This window comes from Rhinichthys klamathensis, unplaced genomic scaffold (assembly GCF_029890125.1).
Source record: "Rhinichthys klamathensis goyatoka isolate OS25496 unplaced genomic scaffold, OSU_Roscu_1.1 h1tg000196l_1, whole genome shotgun sequence".
Taxonomy (NCBI): Eukaryota; Metazoa; Chordata; class Actinopteri; order Cypriniformes; family Leuciscidae; genus Rhinichthys; species Rhinichthys klamathensis.
The window spans coordinates 8,224,727-8,247,058 of record NW_026606722.1 but is presented as its reverse complement, the minus strand read 5'-3'; the positions used below and the strand labels follow the sequence as shown (position 1 = coordinate 8,247,058).

Below are 22,332 nucleotides of genomic sequence, written 5' to 3'. Positions count from 1 at the left end.
ACTTTGTTTATAATAAAAGGATTTGGAAATCATAATTTTATAAAAAAATAAAAAAACTAGTGCATATATTCTGGTATTCATGATTATAGACAATGTCTTTATTTAGGATGAGTAGTGACTGTGGATCTAGCCCATGCTAGTAGGAATACAGCAATAGTGCTTGCTTATTTAGCCTGGCTTCCAAAGAAAAAATATGTACTTGTTTCGTAATCAGTTATGTGTTTTATAAAAATTTTAACCTGACTGATAAACTGAGGAAGAATGACATTGATGTCCTGTTGTGGAGTGGAAGGTGGGAGAGCCTCTTAATGGGGACTGGAATTTTTAGTATCCAGCATGTCCATGACGAGGTGAAGAGACAAGTGTGACCCGTCAGGGGAGCATGCGTCACCACTCCTCCCTTCCGTAGTGACCTCACTGGTTAGACCAGACGTGGCGGTATTGGACCCCACATTGGTCTAAAACGGGGGACTGAAGGGTTGGTCAAAATCCCTTGCCTCTTCAAATACATATATAATCATATATCATTTTGAATGGTTATATACTTCCTTTATAAAAATCAATAATCAAATATATTCATTATCACATAATAATTTTTATATTCTTGTGCTTGTGAAATTATATTTTCTTAAATGCATGGATGCAAGTAACCAGTTTCTTTTAGGTGCATTCCAATCTTACTTTGAGATTGCACCTAGTACACGCAGGACACGAAGGCCACGTAACCCACAAGGCCGTTTGTCTCTTTCTCTGGGATCAGTAGAAAGGTTAGAGGGTCCTAAAGGCAGCGTGGGCACATATGATTCTTCGCTGGACATATGGTCAAGCTATATTGAGCGTTACTATCAAACTTTAATTGTTGTATTAAAATGTATTCTTTCCAGTATATTTCCTTCCTTGGGAGTAAATACCAGTGATCTGTTTTTCTCCCAAACGAGTGAATGTTTTAGCAGTATGTTTTGGTATACTTAACTGATAATAAGGAGCTCAGACTCTCTTCAGCCTTGATGGGAGCTGTTATTTGCTAGTGTCTGTTATTTGTGTGTGTGTGTGTATGACATTCTATGTAGGTTCTGGACGGTCGGACCAGACACCCCGGCGCCCTTCTCTAACCTGCGAGGCCACCACAGGCCTAAATCCAATGAGTGGACGACAACTATCTTTACTAATGGCGATAGGCACCCCTATCTCCTCACATGTGTTAAATTGTTTAGGCTTTCATGTTTCTTAGCCAATGAGAATCATTCAACCTGTAAGCAATGACGTAGCTTAGACCTTGGAAATGGTATAACTGCTGTGATCTTTGTAACTGTAGGTGGGGCGGCCTACGAACTCCTGTGTGAGTCTTGAAGCTGACTTCTGCTGATGGAAAATGCAAACTATCTTCAGTAAAACTTTTCTTTAATTTTTTATAATTCTGACTCCGGGTCTTCATTCTTCATATCTGGTTCTGGGTCTTTGACTGTACACCCCTTACAGTGTAAGGGTGTGTAAGTGTATTGTAATGTACATTGTAAAGCAACCTTGAGCTATGGGAAGGCGCTATATATAAAAAAACTTCTTAAACATGAAAAACAGCGTTTTTCAATTAGAATTACAACTTCCTTTTGTAAAGCAGATCTCCAGTGTGTTCATTGAGATGATCGGATCTCGACGGACTGAATAGAAGAAATGTTTGGCAAGCTGTTTGAACTCCTTAAAACAAACTCTAGAAGAACTTCATTTTGGCCTGATTTAGTGAGAAATAAAATCAACAGTTAGTTCTTCGATTTCGAAACCAATGATTCTCTAAGTGTTGCATTTCTGTACATTCAGGATGAAAACTGTACGTGCTGCCACGGTGGCTAGTGAAACATTTTTGAATAAAGCCACGATTTATTAGACATGGACCAAAAAATGTTCAAGGGCAATTGCTGCAAGGATCTTCTCTTTGATCGGGATAATAATAACTGCACCTGTAGCGTTAGCATCAAATACAAGACGCTCACAGATCGACTTAATGCATTCCAGCTGTTCCCTCACCCTTCATTCTGTTTAGTAAACGAGAATAAGCAAGCTAGACATCGGCCTAATTTGAGGTTATGACTGGGTCCTGCTTGCTCTGGGTCTTTGATCATGGTTTATGGGATCAGGTGGGCTTTGATCTTCACTGGGCATCTTCACCGGCTCTACGGGTTCCTCACACACCCGGACCAAGTTAGACACGAAAAGACCTGAGATGCATCAACAGAAAATGTTTTATTCATGCTTATTCATGTTAGCATGCAGCTCAGACCTTGCATTCAATGCAAAACAACATTCAAAGATCTCAAAACCTCTTAAAATTGAAGAGAACCTGACAAGACCTTGCTTTAATAGCGCCAAAAAGCAGATCCAAAACTTTGACATTTATGCATACACTGAATAATGGATTAAAAATGCTTATAGCACCATTTAGCTAAAAAAAAAACACATCCTTTGGCTGGTGTTAAAGTGCAATTGAGCTGCCAAAAGTAATGTTGAAGTAAGTGGACTGGCGGTGTGGATCACGAGCAGCGAGGGGGTTTGGAAACCCTGGTTCTGCTCGACTGCATGCGTTTCTGAGCAAACTATATAGAGCTAAAGCGAGGCCGGTTAGGGATTAAACGCTTGTAGTGTTTGTAAATCTTTCCAGGCCTGTGACACATTCAAAAAACAAATGTAGCTTTAATAAAGCATATAAGCAAACTCAGCTTCCAAAAACACCAAAAGAAAAAGTGTAGCCTACGCCTAAAAAAACACTTTTTTTACAATACAGGTGAAACTCGAAAAATTTGAATATCGTGCAAAAGTTTATTTATTTCAGTAAATCAACTTAAAAGGTGAAACTAATATATTATATAGACTCATTACATGCAAAGTGAGATATTTCAAGCCTTTATTTGTTATAGTTTTTATGATTATGGCTTACAGATATGAAAACCTTTTCACAATGTTCTAATTTTGAATTTGGGGTTTTCATAAAGCCATAATCATAAAAATTATAACAAATAAAGGCTTGAAATATCTCACTTTGCATGTAATGAGTCTATATAATATATTAGTGTCGCCTTTTAAGTTGATTTACTGAAATAAATGAACTTTTACACGATATTCAAATTTTTCGAGTTTCACCTGTATATTGAAGATGAGTTATTATTATTACCATTTAAAATAACTCTTTTCTATGTGAATATATAGTAAAGTGTAATTTATTCCTGTGATCAAAGCTGAATTTTCAGCATCATTACTCCAGTCTTCAGTGTCACATGATCCTTCAGAAATCACTCTAATATAATGATTTAATGTTTAAGAAACATTTATGATTATTTTCCATGTTGAAAACAGTTATGAAAAAAAAAAATCAGGATTCTTTGATGAATAGAAAGTTAAAAAGAACAGCATTTATCTGACATAGACAGCTTTTGTCACATTACACACTACAGTTTTTCATGGGGGGGGGGGGGGGGGGGGGGGTAAAGAAATCAATACTTTTATTCAGCAAAGATGCATTAAATTGATCAAAAGTTACAGTAAAGACATTTATAATGTTACAAAATATTCTATTTCAAATAAATGAAATAGAACTTTATATTCATCAAAGAATCCTGAAAAAAAATTGTCCACAACTGTTTTCAACATTGATAATAATTAATGAATGTTTTTTGAGCATTGAATTAGCATATTAGAATGATTTCTGAATGCATTTAGTCTAGTTGAGAATTTGCTTGCATTCAATGATTAGATAAAATGTAGATGTCAGACTCAGAATTGAAGTTCAGAACATTGAGAGACACGAGCTAAACAGTTGTTGTTTCTGATAACATGTAAAGGCTTCTCAAAACGACACCATGAAACTGAGAACACAAAGATCATTTTCAGGCTAGTTGGCTGGTCGGGGCTTGCAGCTGTCACACACACACACACGTTTTTGTGAGTATCTTCCAGGCCTGGATGTCCTGCAACAAAGACCTGGAAGCTTCATGTGAATCTTTCAACACTGGGACGGATTGATCAAAGTTTCTGTTTCTGACGTTGATTAAACATCTTCCTGAAAAGGAGCTGAACTAGCAGACTGAAGCATCTGTTGACTTACGCAGTCTTAACCAGACACGACAAGACAAGTTTCCTCCGTTAAGCCTCGCTTCTGTCCTCAGTGAAAGTGGTAATGCTGACAAAATCAGCTAATCAGAACATATCTGATGTTTAATCATCAGGAGACGGGAGCAGAAACGAAATGACAAACTAAATGTCATTGGCACATCCAGATCTCTCACTCCCTGTGTTGCACCTGGTGAGAAACGCAGAACCTCGGGTCAGGTAAATGAAGCGTGTCAGGAAGGGTTAAACATGTGACATGACCCCAGATGGCTACATGTCAGCTCCCTCTTTTTCAGTCAACGAAGCAATCAATCATTCCTCTGGAAGATCCGCTGCCGTCAGTCTCGGCCTGGAGGATCTGCAGGTGCTTTGACAATTAGGGAGGCTCAATATATCTCGCCTAAACCATTGTGGTTACGGGCAATTATTATTATTATTTTTTTTACAAATTTATCAGCTTGAGATGTTAACGGTGATGCTGATAATCTCAACATGCTCAAAAATAAATGTGATTACTAAAACATTTAATTATGACTGCATGGCAGAGATAATATTATTTTTTACATAATAAATAATATATTTATTTACGCCACTATCCAATGTTCATAAAAGCTTATTTTTATGTATGTATGTGTATGCATGTATGTATGTATAATATATATATATATATATATATATATATATATATATATATATATATATATATATATATATATATGCCATGATTCAATGTCAGTAGAAGTTAAAAAAATAATAATAATCTAACCTAAAAAATATATAAATAGTAATAAGTAAACATTAATACTAAATCAGCATATTTGAATGATTTCTGAAGGATCATGTGACACTGAAGACTGGAGTAATGATGCTGAAAATTCAGCTTTGATCACAGGAATAAATTATATTTTAAAGTGCATTACAATAAAAATATTAATATTAAATTTTTTTCTGCATTTTTGATCAAATAAATGCTGCCTTGTTGAGCATAAGAGACTTCTAAACTTTAACATTAAAAATAACATTTAAAACATTAAAAATAGTAATGTTTCCAATTTTTTTAAACAAACAAATAAAATAAAAATCCGGATTATTTACATCCTAGTCTCCATGTGAGGACAAATGAAGCCCAGAACGCTTCCAACCTCCACAGATCTTTCTCATGTGCTTCCAGACGGCACTGAAGAAGTCAAACATCACGACAGCACAATAAGCTCCTCAAAAGCAAAGCAGTGACGCTTCCCGGATTCAAGAAACCTCCGATGCATTGCACACAGAGCTCAAAAAGAGTTCAAAAGCCTGATGGAGAATCATGGAGGAGGTGACTGGCTGCATCATTGTCCATTACCCTCCACTTAAAGGGTAACTAAACACTAAAACAACTTTTTTTTAGTAAATTATCTGTAAGAATGGAGCTTCAAAAATGCTGTTCATTGATTCGAGTATAGTTTTTGACATTTGGATATAAAGTGTTTTAATTTTCAAATATATGGTGTAAAAACGTCTGAGTGCTGCCCTCTTCAGGTTAAACAGAAAGCTCCTGCAGTAGGGGTACTCCCTAACGTAGGGTACTCTCTGACGCTACTCTGTCACGCCCTTGGTGTGAGCTCACCACGCCCATGGCAGCCCCTGGTATAAAAGCATCTGGTTCTGTCAAAACTACTGTAGCGAGTCAGGAGTTGGAATTACGAGTATTGAAAATGATCAGGAGGATAGATATATATTAGCATCTAGTTAGCATAGCATTTATATAGTTATTTAGATTATTTCGTGTAGTCTAGGTAGTTAATTCTCGCCTATCGCTCGAGTGTGCAACCTGCATTTTACAAGGGATTGCTTCTCCAACGCAATGGAGGTGGAAATGGGCTTCTCCACACGCCAAACGCCGCTCTTCCTGCATGAACTCCACCACCGCAGCGGCGTCATGATGTGAGTGAGCATATATTTTTAATCACAATTTATTTTCCTTCCTATTAGGCTAAAGTTAATGCTCTGGTGTCGACAAACGCGCCGGTGCGATTTGCTGGATGTTTTTTTCACATAGCAGCAAAATATACTGCACGAAATAGAAATAATAATTCTGGAAAAAATTACCCCCCCCCCTCCCCGCTCCCCGCTCAGCCCCGCTATCGGTTCGTGCCCTCTATCTCCGCTGGGGTCTGCTCACTTTTCCAGCATTTTTCAAATATTGCCAGTGGGTGGAGTCAGTTTTTGACCAGGGGTTTAGTTACCCTTTAAAGCAACACCAAGTAACTTTTCCTCTGCGGTCGCCCTACAGGTTGGAAGCGGAATTGTCCATTACCGCTGTTGTAAATAATTTAGCCTATCACATCCTACTGTCGCACGCACGCTCGCTGTTTATCCAGCACCGGCTTTGGAATGAACGATGTCCACAGACAAGGTAGAGTATGTTGCATCATTTCATGAAAGTATGATGTATTGCAACATCAGAAACGAAGAAAAACTAAATAATGACTATTTTAACGCTTGCCGTAAAGCAAGTCAAATTTGTAGTTTTCTTATGTCTCATTAGAACTACAGAAACGCGACCCGATCTGGCAATCTTACATAGCGTGGTTATAGCAGATACAGGACCACAAAGCGAATCCTTTCACCCTGTTACGACTTGATGAACCACTGAAACGATTTTGGAAACATTATTTTAAGGTAAAAAATCGTACTTAGTGTTTCTTAAAGTTAAAATGTAGTAGTTTTCCCCAGATGCAGTGCAGATGAGATGCTCACCTCAGCGTGGCCATGTTGGGCTGGTTCTGGAGATGCTCCTGCCAGTGATGCTGCATGCAGAAACAGCGCACGCCCTGCACACAGCAGGAGCCCATGTGGGCACTCTGGAAGAGCGCGAGGTCCTGCGGGGTCCCGTTACAGCACACGGCAGGCCGAGGCGAGCAGTACACGCAACACGCCGGAGGCAGGGAGTTAGGCAACAGAACGGCCAACCTCTGAGAATCATGCGACGAGGACGAGGAGCTCGGCGAAGACGGAAGTGCGCTTCCGTTGGCTTTGAGTCCGCCGTTCTGGCTCGACCGGGTCTGGTCATCGGGATGCGTGGACACTCCCTGGTCCTGGTCCGGGTCTTCATTGGCATTAGTGGCAGGGAAACCTGTGGAGGATCCACCGTTGCTGAGGGGCCGGAGGTCGGGGAAGCCCTCACTCAGGGCCATGATCCTTCCTGATCAGGACTTAATCTGCAGATAAACACACAATCACAGTCACTCATGTGCAGATACACGCACCATAACCACTGTAAAAATCGATCAGTAGACTTAACTTAAAAAAATCGGGGAAACCCATTGCCTTAAAATTATTAAGTAAATAACCTTCATGCTTAATCAAAAAAATGAAGAAATCTGGAATTGTCAAGTTCATATAACTTATTTTTTCAATTAAGCATTAAGTTTATATACTTAATAATATTAAGGCAACGGGTTTACTCAATTTTTTAAGTGAACTGAACACTTTCTAGTGTAACTAACTAACTAACAACCCCTTTAGTGAGGCAGAAGCCATTGAATAAGTGTGGAAACCAGCGTTATTTTAGTAGCACTGAGACACTATTATAGTTATTTTTAATTAGAATTTTAGTTTGACATTTTTTTTGTTTTTGTCATTTTTATTAGTTTTTTTATGTCTTTAGCTTTATTCATTTTTATTTTATTATTTATTATTCATCATTCAATTTTCTTAATTATTCACATAATGAGTGAATCATTAGATGGATTAAAACCAATAACTCAGGAGTTCGAGACCGAATCATTAAAAAGAACTGAGTCATTTGTTCACAAATCTTTTTGACATTTTATATTTTACCGCATCAAATTAAACTAAATGAAAATGAGAAATGTTGCCTTGAAATAAAATGTTTTTTGTACGTTTTTTTTTCCCAGATTTATTTTAGTTCAAATTTATTTCATTTCAAGTTTTCTTTTCTTTTTTGGATTAATTAGATTTTTTATGGTTTTATTATTTTTAACTATAATAACGCTGGTGAAAACATAAGAAATATAATTTAGGTTCTGGTTCCACTTAAAAGATTTTGCTGTTATTAAACTCATCATCATTCCAGCTCCTTTATTATTCACATAATGAGTGAATCATTAGATGGATTCAAGCCAATAACTCAGGAGTTCAAGACCGAATCATTAAAAAGAACCGACTCAAGAGTCATTTGTTCACGAATCTTTTTGACAGCCTTGATTCTGAAAGTATTTTGTGCATTTATTTTTTATTTATTCTTCATTAAAAAGTTTTACCCAAACCAACAAACACCAAGATGATAAAACCTTTTTTTTTTTTGCAAATAATGCAAATTAGAACATGAATTATTTATATGTAATTAAATAATTAAAAGATTGAATAATTATTCTATTAACATGCTTTACGCTATAAAAAAAAAGGAAACTGACATGTAAACTTGACATTAAGGAGGATTTAAGTCAGTCTAAAATGTTATTGCTAAAATTACATTACTCTATGAAGAAACTAAATGGGATTCATAGTTCCAGTACACTGTGGTTTGTTATTATAACTGAATCTCAGGGAGGAAAAAAAAGAACCACTTCAGACAGCAAACCGGTTCTCGGTTACCAACACTAGGAAGAATGGCTTTGTGAACAAAGTGAATTTCAAAGGCGCTGTCTGATTGAAAAGAACAGGTTCAAACACATTGGACAGACAGCAGAGTCGTCTACGTTTCATGGCATGCTTGAATTTCAGCCCCCATGGCCAGGAAACTGTTGCAGAGGAATGACATGGGCCGATATTAAATGTTGCATTGGATGTTTTAAAGTTCACGCCATGCATATCACAGTAAAATAAGACCCAAGCGTATTAACTCAGGTAAACGCACAGTTGTGATACTGGAACTTTGCCCAGACACACACACACACTGACGCCATGGTCAGCGCTTTCTAGTGAAGTAAATCACCCACGTTCTTGCGTGACAGGTGGAGACCTGCAAGACTCCATCGGAAACTGAAGATAGTCTCAAACCTCAGGGCGAAACTTTGCATGAAACACCCTACGAGCATCCAAAATAAGTGCATGAAAGATCTCATTTGATGCAGTGGTGAGCAGGTTTCCCCTCTCTGGCGGTCCTGTGTGTGTGTGCTGTAAACACAGTGTCCGAAATACCTTCTCACACCAACAAATCTGGTTGTGTTCGCAGTTGAACCGCATCCATTTAAAAAGCAGGCAGATAGAGAGAGCTTTCTGAGAAGGGAAACCCAAGGGAGGGAAACACATGCAGCACTATGAACGCTCAGAGTCATAATATTTAAAAAATCTTTTTGGTCTGGTTCTCCAAGTACACTTTACGCAGCACACTTATCCTACAAGCTGCCTAAATGTAAAATAACACTATTTGTTCACTGTAGAAATAATCCTGTTCGATTTTTGAGACATCAGTGTTCATTTAATCGATTGTAAAACCGATTTTCCATGTCTAAAGACGTTTCCATTTTCAACACCAAATACAGGCAAATCCACGGACACCAAACAGGCATTAGGACGAGCGTAAAGAGGCGCTTGAGACGCACAAGTCAGCAATATTTCTGATGATTTATTGGCGTGAAGTTTCGTGCACAATGACAAACAGGAGCGCAACATTCAGGGATCGAAATTAACACCCTCCAACTCGCCAGATGCGGGTAAAAATGAACTTTGGCGGGAAACGCTGTCGAATCACGAGCCAATCTGGCGTGTTTCTGTGTTTACTCACTTTGCTGGGGAAGTTCGTGTAAGACAAATCTGCGTGGATTTAGCGCAAATACGCAACTCGTGATCCTCATGATATATTAAATACAGCGTATGGGCAGAATCTGCACATTTCTGGCTTCCTTGAACACACACACACACACACGCACACGTCACTACGCAGCAAATAACGGCGCGCTTGTTCACTTGCATTGAAGTAATAGCGAATATTAAAAATCATTTGGCTAAGAGAAAATACATTGTTATTTTCCAGCATCCTACATGTTCTGTGTGCTGTATTGATCTGTCCACCTAAAACACATAAAAAAAAAAAAAAAAGGCCGTTCAAACCCAATCCCTATTTTCGTTTTCAAAACTAGTGTTGGTTTGTCCGATTGATTGTGCAATCGATTTTCGAACGTAAAGTGACAGCCCTAGTAGAAATTAAATATAGGTTAAATATAGCTGTATTTTATTTAATTAACATTAATGACGCAGACAACATGCAGCAGAAATTTTAGGCTGCTGTCACTTTAAGACCGAATGCATGGACAGAATATACATTCGGTTTGTTTCTCAACTGTTCACTTGTGACATAACCGAGAGAATATTTGCCAAGGCGGGAATTTTGATGTAATTTTGTGTGTATGTGTCCGTTCAAGCGCAAGTAAATGCGAAAGAGGAATAAATTCGGTGTTCGAGCGCTGTCTAAAACACGTCCCTCTCTCCGAGTCATGATTTCCACCACTACTTGTGCGTTTAAAATCATTTGAATGTGTAAACTGAAGACAAAACACTTCCAATTGATAAACTTTCACTCTATGATGGATAAATTTAGCAATTAATCGGCGAATCACATGCGTGACAAATCGTGTGGTCTGGTTCATACGGATCATGGATCAACTGCGATCCATTACACCCCTAATAATTAATGAACACACTTATCATCCTATGCAAACTTGTTTCCGCCACAGAATAAAACATTTTAAAAGACAATTGCGACTTTTTATATCACAATTGCGCATTTACATTTAATAATTCTCACTTTATTTCACAGAATTGCGTGTTATAAAGTCATAATTGCGTGTTATAAAGTCAGAATTGCGAGATATAAACTCACAATTGCGAGCAAAACTCGCAATTATGACTTTTTCTCACAATTGTGAGTTTATATCTTGCGATTCTGACATATTTCTGACATAGGCCTATTCAGAGTAAAAAAGCCCAATTCTAAGGAAAAATATACTGACTTTTTTCCTCAGAATTGAGAGTTAATATCTCAGAATTCAGACTTTTTAACACGCAATTGCAACTTTATATCTTGCGATTATGACTTTAGATCTCCCAATTGTGTTATAAAGTCAGAATTGCAAGATCTCGCAATTACCTTTTTTATTTTTTATTCTGTGGTGGAAAACAAGCTTCCATATGATTGCTATCTTACCAGAGATGAAGAAGGGGGCCGATAACGCTGACATTAAAAATGAACATATCATGCATCACTGTGGTATGAAGCAAGGCGGGGGTGTTTTTATTATGTTTAAACGCCACACTCGGTCTTTTAATTTTGTTGTTTATGTTTATATTACGATTAAAGTTACGGTTAACAAGATTCTCACAATAAGTCATGTTGAACCATATAAAAATTATTAGTTTTCTATCGATAAAAGTATCCAAACAGTTGCTCAACTGTCTAATAAAACACACAATATAAGCATCTTCGGTGTTTCCATGGTTAAAGTAAAACTGGAAAATGAGGGCAACGTGGATATGACATCATTGACACAGGTGACGCAATGACACGTGACGTTACACTGGTTAAAATGTATGATTTCTGTGGATTTAAACATTATTGGAAACATTTTGGATAATGTAAGTACACAAGTCAACAAAATAAATAACACTGTTCTAGAGGTTTTTGGATATTTCAATCAAACAATATTACATATATATTGCGCCTTAAAGTCACACTTATGAGTGTGTATGAATGCCATTGCATTAGATAATAAAATGATCTGAATCTGAATCAGTTTCCATCGTGTTTGAAGTCTCCCTGAATTTAGTGGATGTGTGAAGTCAGTTCTCAAGTTCACACACAGGTGAGGAAGCACAGCTGTAATTCATCATTAACTAGCAACAAAGTGACAAAACTGTTTGTCTTCATTTTCAACACTTGATGTATTGTTTTATCAATCCAAATTATACAAGTATATGTGTATGTGTGCTATCATTCTTAAAAATAAAATATTTTTTTCTGTGTGTGTTGATATTTTGTTATCTAATGCAATTATATATATATATACACTCACCGGCCACTTTATTAGGTACACCTGTCCAACTGCTCGTTAACACTTAATTTCTAAGCAGCCAATCACATGGCGGCAACTCAGTGCATTTAGGCATGTAGACATGGTCAAGACAATCTCCTGCAATTCAAACCGAGCATCAGTATGGGGAAGAAAGGTGATTTGAGTGACTTTGAACGTGGCATGATTGTTGGTGCCAGAAGGGCTGGTCTGAGTATTTCAGAAACTGCTAATCTACTGGGATTTTCACGCACAACCATCTCTAGGGTTTACAGAGAATGGTCCGAAAAAGAAAAAACATCCAGTGAGCGGCAGTTCTGTGGGCGGAAATGCCTTGTTGATGCCAGAGGTCAGAGGAGAATGGCCAGACTGGTTCGAGCTGATAGAAGGGCAACAGTGACTGAAATAACCACTCGTTACAACCGAGGTATGCAGCAAAGCATTTGTGAAGCCACAACACGCACAACCTTGAGGCGGATGGGCTACAACAGCAGAAGACTCCACCGGGTACCACTCATCTCCACTACAAATAGGAAAAAGAGGCTACAATTTGCAAGAGCTCACCAAAATTGAACAGTTGAAGACTCGAAAAATGTTGCCTGGTCTGATGAGTCTCGATTTCTGTTGAGACATTCAGATGTTAGAGTCAGAATTTGGCGTAAACAGAATGAGAACATGGAACCATCATGCCTTGTTACCACTGTGCAGGCTGGTGGTGGTGGTGTAATGGTGTGGGGGATGTTTTCCTGGCACACTTTAGGCCCCTTAGTGCCAATTGGGCATCGTTTAAATGCCACGGCCTACCTGAGCATTGTTTCTGACCATGTCCATCCCTTTATGGCCACCATGTACCCATCCTCTGATGGCTACTTCCACCATGTCACAAAGCTCTAATCATTTCAAATTGGTTTCTTGAACATGACAATGAGTTCACTGTACTAAAATGGCCTCCACAGTCACCAGATCTCAACCCAATAGAGCATCTTTGGGATGTGGTGGAACGGGAGATTCGCATCATGGATGTGCAGCCGACAAATCTGCGGCAACTGTGTGATGCCATCATGTCAATATGGATCAAACTCCCTGAGGAATGCTTCCAGCACCTTGTTGAATCTATGCCACGAAGAATTGAGGCAGTTCTGAAGGCAAAAGGGGGTCCAACCCGTTACTAGCATGGGGTACCTAATAAAGTGGCCGGTGAGTGTATATATATATATATATATATATATATACACACAGTACCAGTCAAAAGTTTGGAAACATTACTATTTTTTTATTTTATTTTTTTATTAAGTTTTCTGCAGACATATAAAGGGTGTTACAAACAACAGATGTAAAATGAAACAAGGTGTCTGAAAGAGAGAGAAAAGAAAGAAATCAACAGAACAGTTCCGCCATTACTATTTTTAATGTTTTTTTTGTTTTGTTTTTTAAAGTCTCTTATGTTCATCAAGCCTGCTTTTATTTGATAAAAAATACAGAAATAAAATTTAATATTGGGAAAAATTATTACATTTTAACAAGTTTTTCTAATTTTAATAGACTTTTTAAAATATTATATATTTCTGTGATCAAAGCTACATTTTCAGCATCATTACTCCAGTCTTCAGTGTCACATGATCCTTCAGAAATCATTCTAATATGCTCATTTATTATCAATGTTGAAAACAGTTGTGATGTATAATATTTTTTATAACATGTGATTGTTATGATGAATGTTGATGAATAAAAAGTAAAAAAAAAAGAACAGCATAGAAATATTTTGTAACAATATACTGTTCAAAGAATCGATAGATTAACGATTCAAGATATTTTTTCTTTCTTTTTTTGAAAGAAATTAATAATTTTATTCACCAAGGATGTGTTAAATTCATAAAAGGTGATAGTAAAGATTTTTATATTGTTAAAAAAGATTTTTATTTTGAAGAAATGCTGTTCTTTTTAACTTTTTATTTATCTCCTGAAAAAAGTATATAACACAGGTTCCAAAAAAATATTAAGCAGCACAACATTTCCAACACCGATAATAACCAGGTATCAAATCAGCATATTAGATTATTTTTGAAGGATCATGTGACACTGGAGTAATGATGCTGAAAATTCAGCTTTGATCACAGGGATATATTATATTTACAATATTACTGATTTTCTGTATTTTTGATCACATAAATGCAAGCTTGATGAGCATAAGAGACTTCTAAACTTTACAAACATTAAAAATAGTAATGTTTCCAAACTTTTGACTGGTACTGAATACTGTATATTGTGTAACTGCACCATGACGACCAACATTGAATAAGCACAACAACAAAAAAAAGTAATACTGAACACTCACAAGAGAGTTGAAGATCATTTTCTTTTTAACATAATTGACAGGATAAGAGCAGGACAAGCAGAAACCTGAAAAACCCCACACTTTCAGTCCTTTAATTAAACTAAAAGACAGTAATTAATAGAACATCCCAACACAACTGCATGAAGAGGCGAAAGGAAAAAAAGACTGTGATAGATAATCATAACGGTTAAGTTAACGTTACACAAAAATATTAGATAGATAGATAGATAGATAGATAGATAGATAGATAGATAGATAGATAGATAGATAGATAGATAGATAGATAGATAGATAGATAGATAGATAGATAGATAGATAGATAGATAGATAGATAGCACAGAAATAAAAGACAAATTTCTGGTCACTTACAGAGATTAGGACAGATTCCAGGTTTCCATTCCTTTCAGACTCAAAACTGATTTAAAAGAACCTTTTGGTGAGACAGGCTAAGATGTAATCATATATTATGTTCAGATATCTTTATCAGTCGCATTATCTTCTGCTCAAGCGCCAACTGTGTCTCCAAACCGCGTTATTTACTTCTGGACTCGACAAAATTTTGCGCCACAAACATCCAAACAAACGGCGTCTGAAACTCCGTAAACAAACGTGAACTCCCCTTTATAAGTGCCGTTTTATGAGCGGAGACAGAATCATAGTCCTCAATCACAATAAAACGCGGTAATCCTTTCGAAAGGAGTGAGTTATATCACGCGTTTGCTGAGAACAACGGAGCGCGTTCAAACACTCCATCTACGCGTCGCGACACAAACAAACTACAACGCGGACGCGCGCGTCCGTCCATAGAGCCAACAGCGCGAGCGACGGAGTCCCTGACGTCATCGGTCCGCTGACCAACCAGAGCGCTCTCATTATAATCATGGACGGAGCTGCATTGATTATAATAAAGCGTTCTAGTATGGTCGCACACCTCAGTAAATGTGACATACGAGGCAAAAATCTGTACCATGGAGATTTTCCTTGGAGCTTCAAATGAATCTCCAACACAGATCTCCATTTAAGGGACAAACACTGGGTTTCATTTGTTCCACAGACACATTAACTTAGGTGATGTAGCCTGTAATACAGTAGCTTACAACAAATTAAATTATTTAATATTATGATAAATATTTTGAATCGTTCCTGTTATAAATTGACAACAGTGATATATTCTGCAAAGGATGCATATACCTACGATTTCATTTATTTACAATATTTCACATTCACATCCCCCATTTTATGATTGATGGATGGATGGACGGACAGATAGATAGATAGACAGACGGATAGATGAATGGATGGATGGATGGATGGATAGACAGATGGACGAACGGATGGATGGATGGACGAATGAGTGGATGGATGGACGAACGGATGGATGGATATATGGATAGACGAACGGATGGATGGATGGATGGACGAATGGGTGGATGGATGATAGATGGATGGATAGACAGATGGATGGACAGATGGACGAACGGATGGATGGATAAATGGATAGACGAATGGATGGATGGATGGACGAATGGGTGGATGGATGGATGAATGGGTGGATGGATGGGTAGATGGATGGATGAATGGACAAATGGATAGACGGATGGATGGATGGATGGATGAACGGACAGATGGATAGACGGATGGACGGTTGGATGGGCAGACAGATGGATAGATGGATGGATGAATGGGTGGATGGATGGGTAGATGGATGGATGAATGGACAAATGGATAGACGGATGGATAGATGGAGAGATGGATGGATGAACGGACAGATGGATAGACGGATGGATGGATGGATAGATGGATGGGCAGACAGATGGATAGACAGATAGATGGATGGATGGACAGACAGATGGATAGACAGATAGATGGATTGATGGACAGATGGATTGATGGACAGATGGATAGACAGATGGACGGTTGGATGGGCAGGCAGATGGATAGATGGATGGATGGATGATGGATAGATGGATAGATGTATGGATGGATGGATGGATTGATGGACAGATGGATAGAAAGATGGACGGTTGGATGGACAGACAGATGGATAGATGGATGGATGGATGGACAGATGGATAGATGGATGGATGGATGGATGGATGGATGGATGGATGGACAGATGGATAGGCAGATAGATGGATGGATGGATTGATGGACAGATGGATAGATGGATAGATAGACGGATGGATTGACGGACAGATGGATAGACAGATGGACGGTTGGATGGGCAGACAGATGGATAGATGGATGGATGAATGGGTGGATGGATGGGTAGATGGATGGATGAATGGACAAATGGATAGACGGATGGATGTATGGAGAGATGGATGGATGAACGGACAGATGGATAGACGGATGGATGGATGGATGGATGGATGGATGGATGGATGGACAGACAGATGGATAGACAGATAGATGGATTGATGGACAGATGAATAGACAGATGGACGGTTGGATGGGCAGACAGATGGATAGATGGATGGATGGATGATGGATAGATGGATAGATGTATGGATGGATGGATGGATTGATGGACAGATGGATAGAAAGATGGACGGTTGGATGGACAGACAGATGGATAGATGGATGGATGGATGGACAGATGGATAGATGGATGGATGGATGGATGGACAGATGGATAGGCAGATAGATGGATGGATGGATGGATGGATGGATGGATTGACGGACAGATGGATTGACGGACAGATGGATAGATAGACGGATGGATTGACGGACAGATGGATAGACAGATGGACGGTTGGATAGGCAGACAGATGGATAGATGGATGGATAGACGGATGGATGGATTGATGGACAGATGGATAGATGGATGGATGGATGGACGGACAGATGGATAGATGGATGGATGAATGGATGGATTGATGGACAGATGGATAGAAAGATGGACAGTTGGATGGACAGACAGATGGATAGATGGATGGATGGATGGATGGACAGATGGATAGACGGATGGATGGATGGATAAACAGATAGATGGATGGATGGATTGACGGACAGATGGATAGATAGACGGATGGATTGACGGACAGATAGACAGACAGATGGACAGACAGATGGACGGTTGGATGGACAGACAGATGGATGGATGGATTGACGGACAGAGATGGATAGACAGATGGATGGATGGATGGATGGATGATGAATGGGATGGATAGACAGATGAGATGGATGGATGGACAGATGGATATACAGATGGATGGATGGATGGACGGACAGATGGATAGATGGACAGATTGATAGACGGATGGATGGACGAACGAATGGATGGACGAATGAACGGATGGATAGACGGACTGATGAACGAACAGATGGATGAAAGAACGAACAAAAAGATAAATGGGTGGACGAACGAACGGATGGACAGATGGATAAACGGACAGACAGATGAAGAGAAACAGAGCGCCACACATCACCCATCCCTCCTCCACATGTTCATGCGCAGCTGCAGGACTATGAGGGTCTGAGTGAAGATGCTCCATTGAAATAACACCAGCAGCTGAGCTTCAAAGAGAAGAGGGCGCTGTAACTGGATCAACCATAATCAAAGCGCTCCGGGACAAGCCTCAATCGATCGCCAGCAGTTCATCAAAGCTGACAAGGTCAGCCAACAACACAGCGGGAGAGAAGGAAAAAAGAAGGGAAGAGAAAAGAAAATCACGGAAGGCTGAGGGTCACAGAGGAAGGGTGTGTTATGTGGTTGTCTGAGCCCTGGATAGTACCTTCTATTTCAAAATGCAATACGATAACAGTTTATTTTTAAGTCAGTTTATATTGAAAGTTAGCTAATACCACCTTTTCCAAGTGGAAAATATAACTTTTTAAAAACAGATATACACCAATAATCAGAGACTAAAGCTCTGTTCCAAGCTGTCATTCTAGGCATCAAAAATGCAAAAGCTGTTCCACAAGCACTTTAGCAACTTTAATATATCCATTGCAGAGAAGGCAATCCCAGAATGCACTATCTATGTAGTATATGCAGTATATTTGATCTTATTTTACATTGGAATCGATTTGAATTACGTCTATTGTATGTTTCAGTACTGCCACTTCATGCATTTTGCTGCCTATGTAGATGGTTTCAAATCAGTTAAGTAGTATGCAACACTCCAAAATATATGAATATATATATATGTAATATGTCTTATACATAATTTAAAATAAAAGCAATCAAAATACTTTGCATTTGTTAACTTGCATGTCATGCGACCATTAACCGACATCAGAGAACCGTGAACATGCAAATGTGTTGAATTATTGAAATATTAACAAAGTACATCAAATAAATATTTAACATCTAATGCCAGGTTCAGACAACACAATATCAGCGCCGATTTTGACACGATCCGTTTGACTAAGGCTGTCGTGGTGATTTGTAAACAACAATGGGCGTCGGGATGCAAGAATCGGGATACATCATAAGCTATGTTTCCATTTCCATTCCATTTTCTAAAAAAAACATAAAAATCACGTATGCACTCAATTGAGTCGGATAAATTTTTTATCCGATAAGAAAACATGCGCATAAACCACGATGGAAACACATTTACAGAATAAATTCCTCAAAGTCATGTGACTTTGCATGATGGGACGGCATAACTGGACTAACCAGCATCCGCCTCCGAAAGCAAGATAACACGACCGTGTTTATTGCGTTTCGTCCGTGTGCTAAGCAATTTAAGAAATTTATAACATACGAAAATTATTTTATACAGTGGCTTCTCCTACTGCAGAAACGTCCATTGTTCTTGGTGATATTTAACAACAGTTTATCAGGAAGTAGTGATTTTGTTATAATTACGATTTTGAAACAGTGCTTTATTCGCAAATGTTTTATGCGATATTCCCATTTTGCGCATAAGTTAAATGTGCAACTTTGAATGGAAACATAGCTTAGCTATAGTGGGCAACAACCAACTCTGAACCTCCAACCGTCTCTGACGCTTCACAATGTCAAGACAGACATTTTTTTGGTCCTCCATGACGGGTTTCTTCACATCTGTGACATTGACCAATAGGAGCGCAGCAGCTCTTCCATACACAGCTTTCAAACACGGCGAAATGAAAGAGACGATGGTATTGGTGCAGCTAGGTGGATTTATGCAATGGAGAAAAGGCTCGTGGATATTTTACCTCAAGTTCTCTTTGGAGGATTGACAGACCACACCCATTTTCTTTATTTTTTATGTCTTTTCTGATGACAAGACAGCCAATTTAAAAAAACCTCATTTCCACCCGTGTCACGGCACCAATTGAAACCGGTCCTACTCGCCTCGCTCCGAGCGGGATTCGAACCAGCATCTTTGGCATGGGTGGCGGGTGCGCTAACAAAGACGCTAAAGACCGCAGCCGCTAGCATCTGATCGGGGGAGTAAGGTTTACATGCACAGCTCTTACTGGCCTACGTTTCACTCACTCCCACCTGGGTCACGGCACCAATTGAAACCGGTCCTACTCGCCCCGTTCCGAGCGAGATTCGAACCAGCATCTTTGGCATGGGAGGCGGGTGCGCTAACAAAGACGCTAAAAAACGCAGCCGCTAGCATCAGATCGGGGGAGTGAGGTTTATATGCACAGCTCCTACTGGCCTACGTTTCACTCACTCCCACCCGGGTCACGGCACCAATTGAAACCGGTCCTACTCGCCCCGTTCCGAGCGGGATTCGAACCAGCATCTCTGGAATGGGAGGCGGGCGCTAACAAAGACGCTAAAGACTGCAGCCGCTAGCGTTAGCCACCAGAGCACCTTTTGAAGCCAGGGGAGTCCGATTTACTCGCACAGCTCTTACTAGCTTGCTTCCATTACACTAGTTCCGCCTTCTCGATGACATCACACATGTTGTTACAGACGACAAGCGACGATTGGATGGGAAGCAACATGTAGTCTGACATGAATTCACCCTTCGCAGGGAGTTTGATTGACATGCGATCTGACCAATCACAATCCGCCATCCGCCATTTTGTCTGACAAAGCAGTCAGGAGAGTTAGTAGATAACGTCGGTGGACTTGAACTTGAAAAACGGTGTGTATTGGCGTCTTTCTACGGTTAAAACAACATTCCTTTTGATGTTCATTCATGTTTATTTGATGATATAAACTAACAAGGAAGAGATGATCGGTTCACGAGCAGCTTTAACTGAGGCGACACAGCGATCTGTCACGACACTTTAAAGAGCCACAAAACAGTATTTATTGTTTAAATTTCTTTTTTTTTTAAAAGACCAAATTTGAAAGTTGAGACTGTTTCATATCAAACGTAACCTGTTCTGTCCGGTCTGTTGGCACGCGCGTTGTCAGTGCCTCTCTGCTCCGCGATGTATTTTTCATGGTGTGGCGTGAGAGAGGCGTGGATTGTCGGACGCAACAGTAACTAAAGGGGGCAGGTCTTTGCGAATGGTCAATTGACTAAGAGTTTAGGAGTCAAAATCGCATAATCTGGCACAGTGACTATCGTAACAGACAAAAATATTGTGTAGTCTGAACCCTACATAAAGGGTTTGACTGATGTTTGGGAACCCCTGCCCTAGTGCACATGTGCTCTTGCTGACTCCTAATCTGCAACTCTCAACGAGAACTTGAACCCCAAATCGTCCGAGTTTCTCTGTGAATTCTTTCTCTCTAGGGGACCAAGATCTCTCTGCCGCCTCTCTGAACGGGACGGGCGAGTCCTGGCTGGTTCCTCGGGCCCTCTGAGTCCCACATGTGTTTTACTGCGCTGGAGAAAGATCAATACATGCTGACCAAATTATGGAGCGGATCAAAGCGAAACAGTTGGGAACTCTTGAGGACTTGAGTAAATATTTAGACATCTAATAAGAAAAGTATATTGACAGTAGCGTTTAATTTACTCAAAGCATTTGTATTAATCTTTGTTGTTTAGCAAGCATTAGTGCATCCAGCGGCAGGCGCAAGTTAATTCATATGCAGCCTTTTATTCTATGCTACAAAAATGTTAATCCATAAAAGCAGGGAGGGATGGGACTTTTGGCTGGAATTTAAATATAGGAGTGTGTTCCTGATTTACATTCCTCATACAAGTGTTGCCTAACGGCTCTCAGGTGCGAACGAGAGCAACAACCCTGTTCTGTGTGTGACAAATGATCATTTGGTTTAGCTACATTTTGCGCAATATGGATAGATGGATACATAGATAGATAGACAGACAGAAAGAAAGATAGAACGATAGAATGGAAAGATTGATAGAACGATAGAAAGAACGACAGACAGACAGACAGACAGACAGATAGATAGATAGATAGATAGATAGATAGACAGACAGACAGATAGACAGACAGACAGACAGATAGATAGACAGACAGACAGATAGAAAGACAGACATACCGACAGATAGATAGATAGACAGACAGATAGACAGTTAGACAGACAGACAGAGAGACAGACAGACAGACAGATAGACAGACAGATAGATAGAGACAGACAGACAGACAGACAGACAGACAGACAGACAGACAGACAGACAGATAGATAGATAGATAGATAGATAGATAGATAGATAGATAGATAGATAGATAGATAGATAGATAGATAGATAGATAGATAGATAGATAGATAGATAGATAGATAGATAGACAGTTAGACAGACAGACAGACTGATAGACAGACAGACTGATAGAGAGACAGACAGACAGACTGATAGACAGACAGACAGACTGATAGATAGACAGACAGACAGACAGACAGACAGACAGACAGACTGATAGAGAGACAGACAGACAGACTGATAGATAGACAGACAGACAGATAGAGAGACAGACAGACAGACAGACAGACTGATAGAGAGACAGACAGACAGACTGATAGATAGACAGACAGACAGATAGAGAGACAGACAGACAGACAGACTG

The 22,332-nt window shown here is 39.2% G+C and overlaps 1 protein-coding gene across 1 annotated transcript in view; it reads right to left on the bottom strand.

The window, feature by feature from the left end:
• disp1 (dispatched homolog 1 (Drosophila)) overlaps window positions 1-22,332 on the bottom strand; it is a 102,524-nt gene that overhangs the window by 34,771 nt on the left and 45,421 nt on the right. Inside the window, exon 2 of the mRNA XM_056262809.1 lies at window positions 6,841-7,301. Coding sequence (XP_056118784.1) covers window positions 6,841-7,277 — 437 coding nt within the window. The 5' untranslated portion in view covers window positions 7,278-7,301. The remainder of the gene's footprint in view (window positions 1-6,840; window positions 7,302-22,332) is intronic.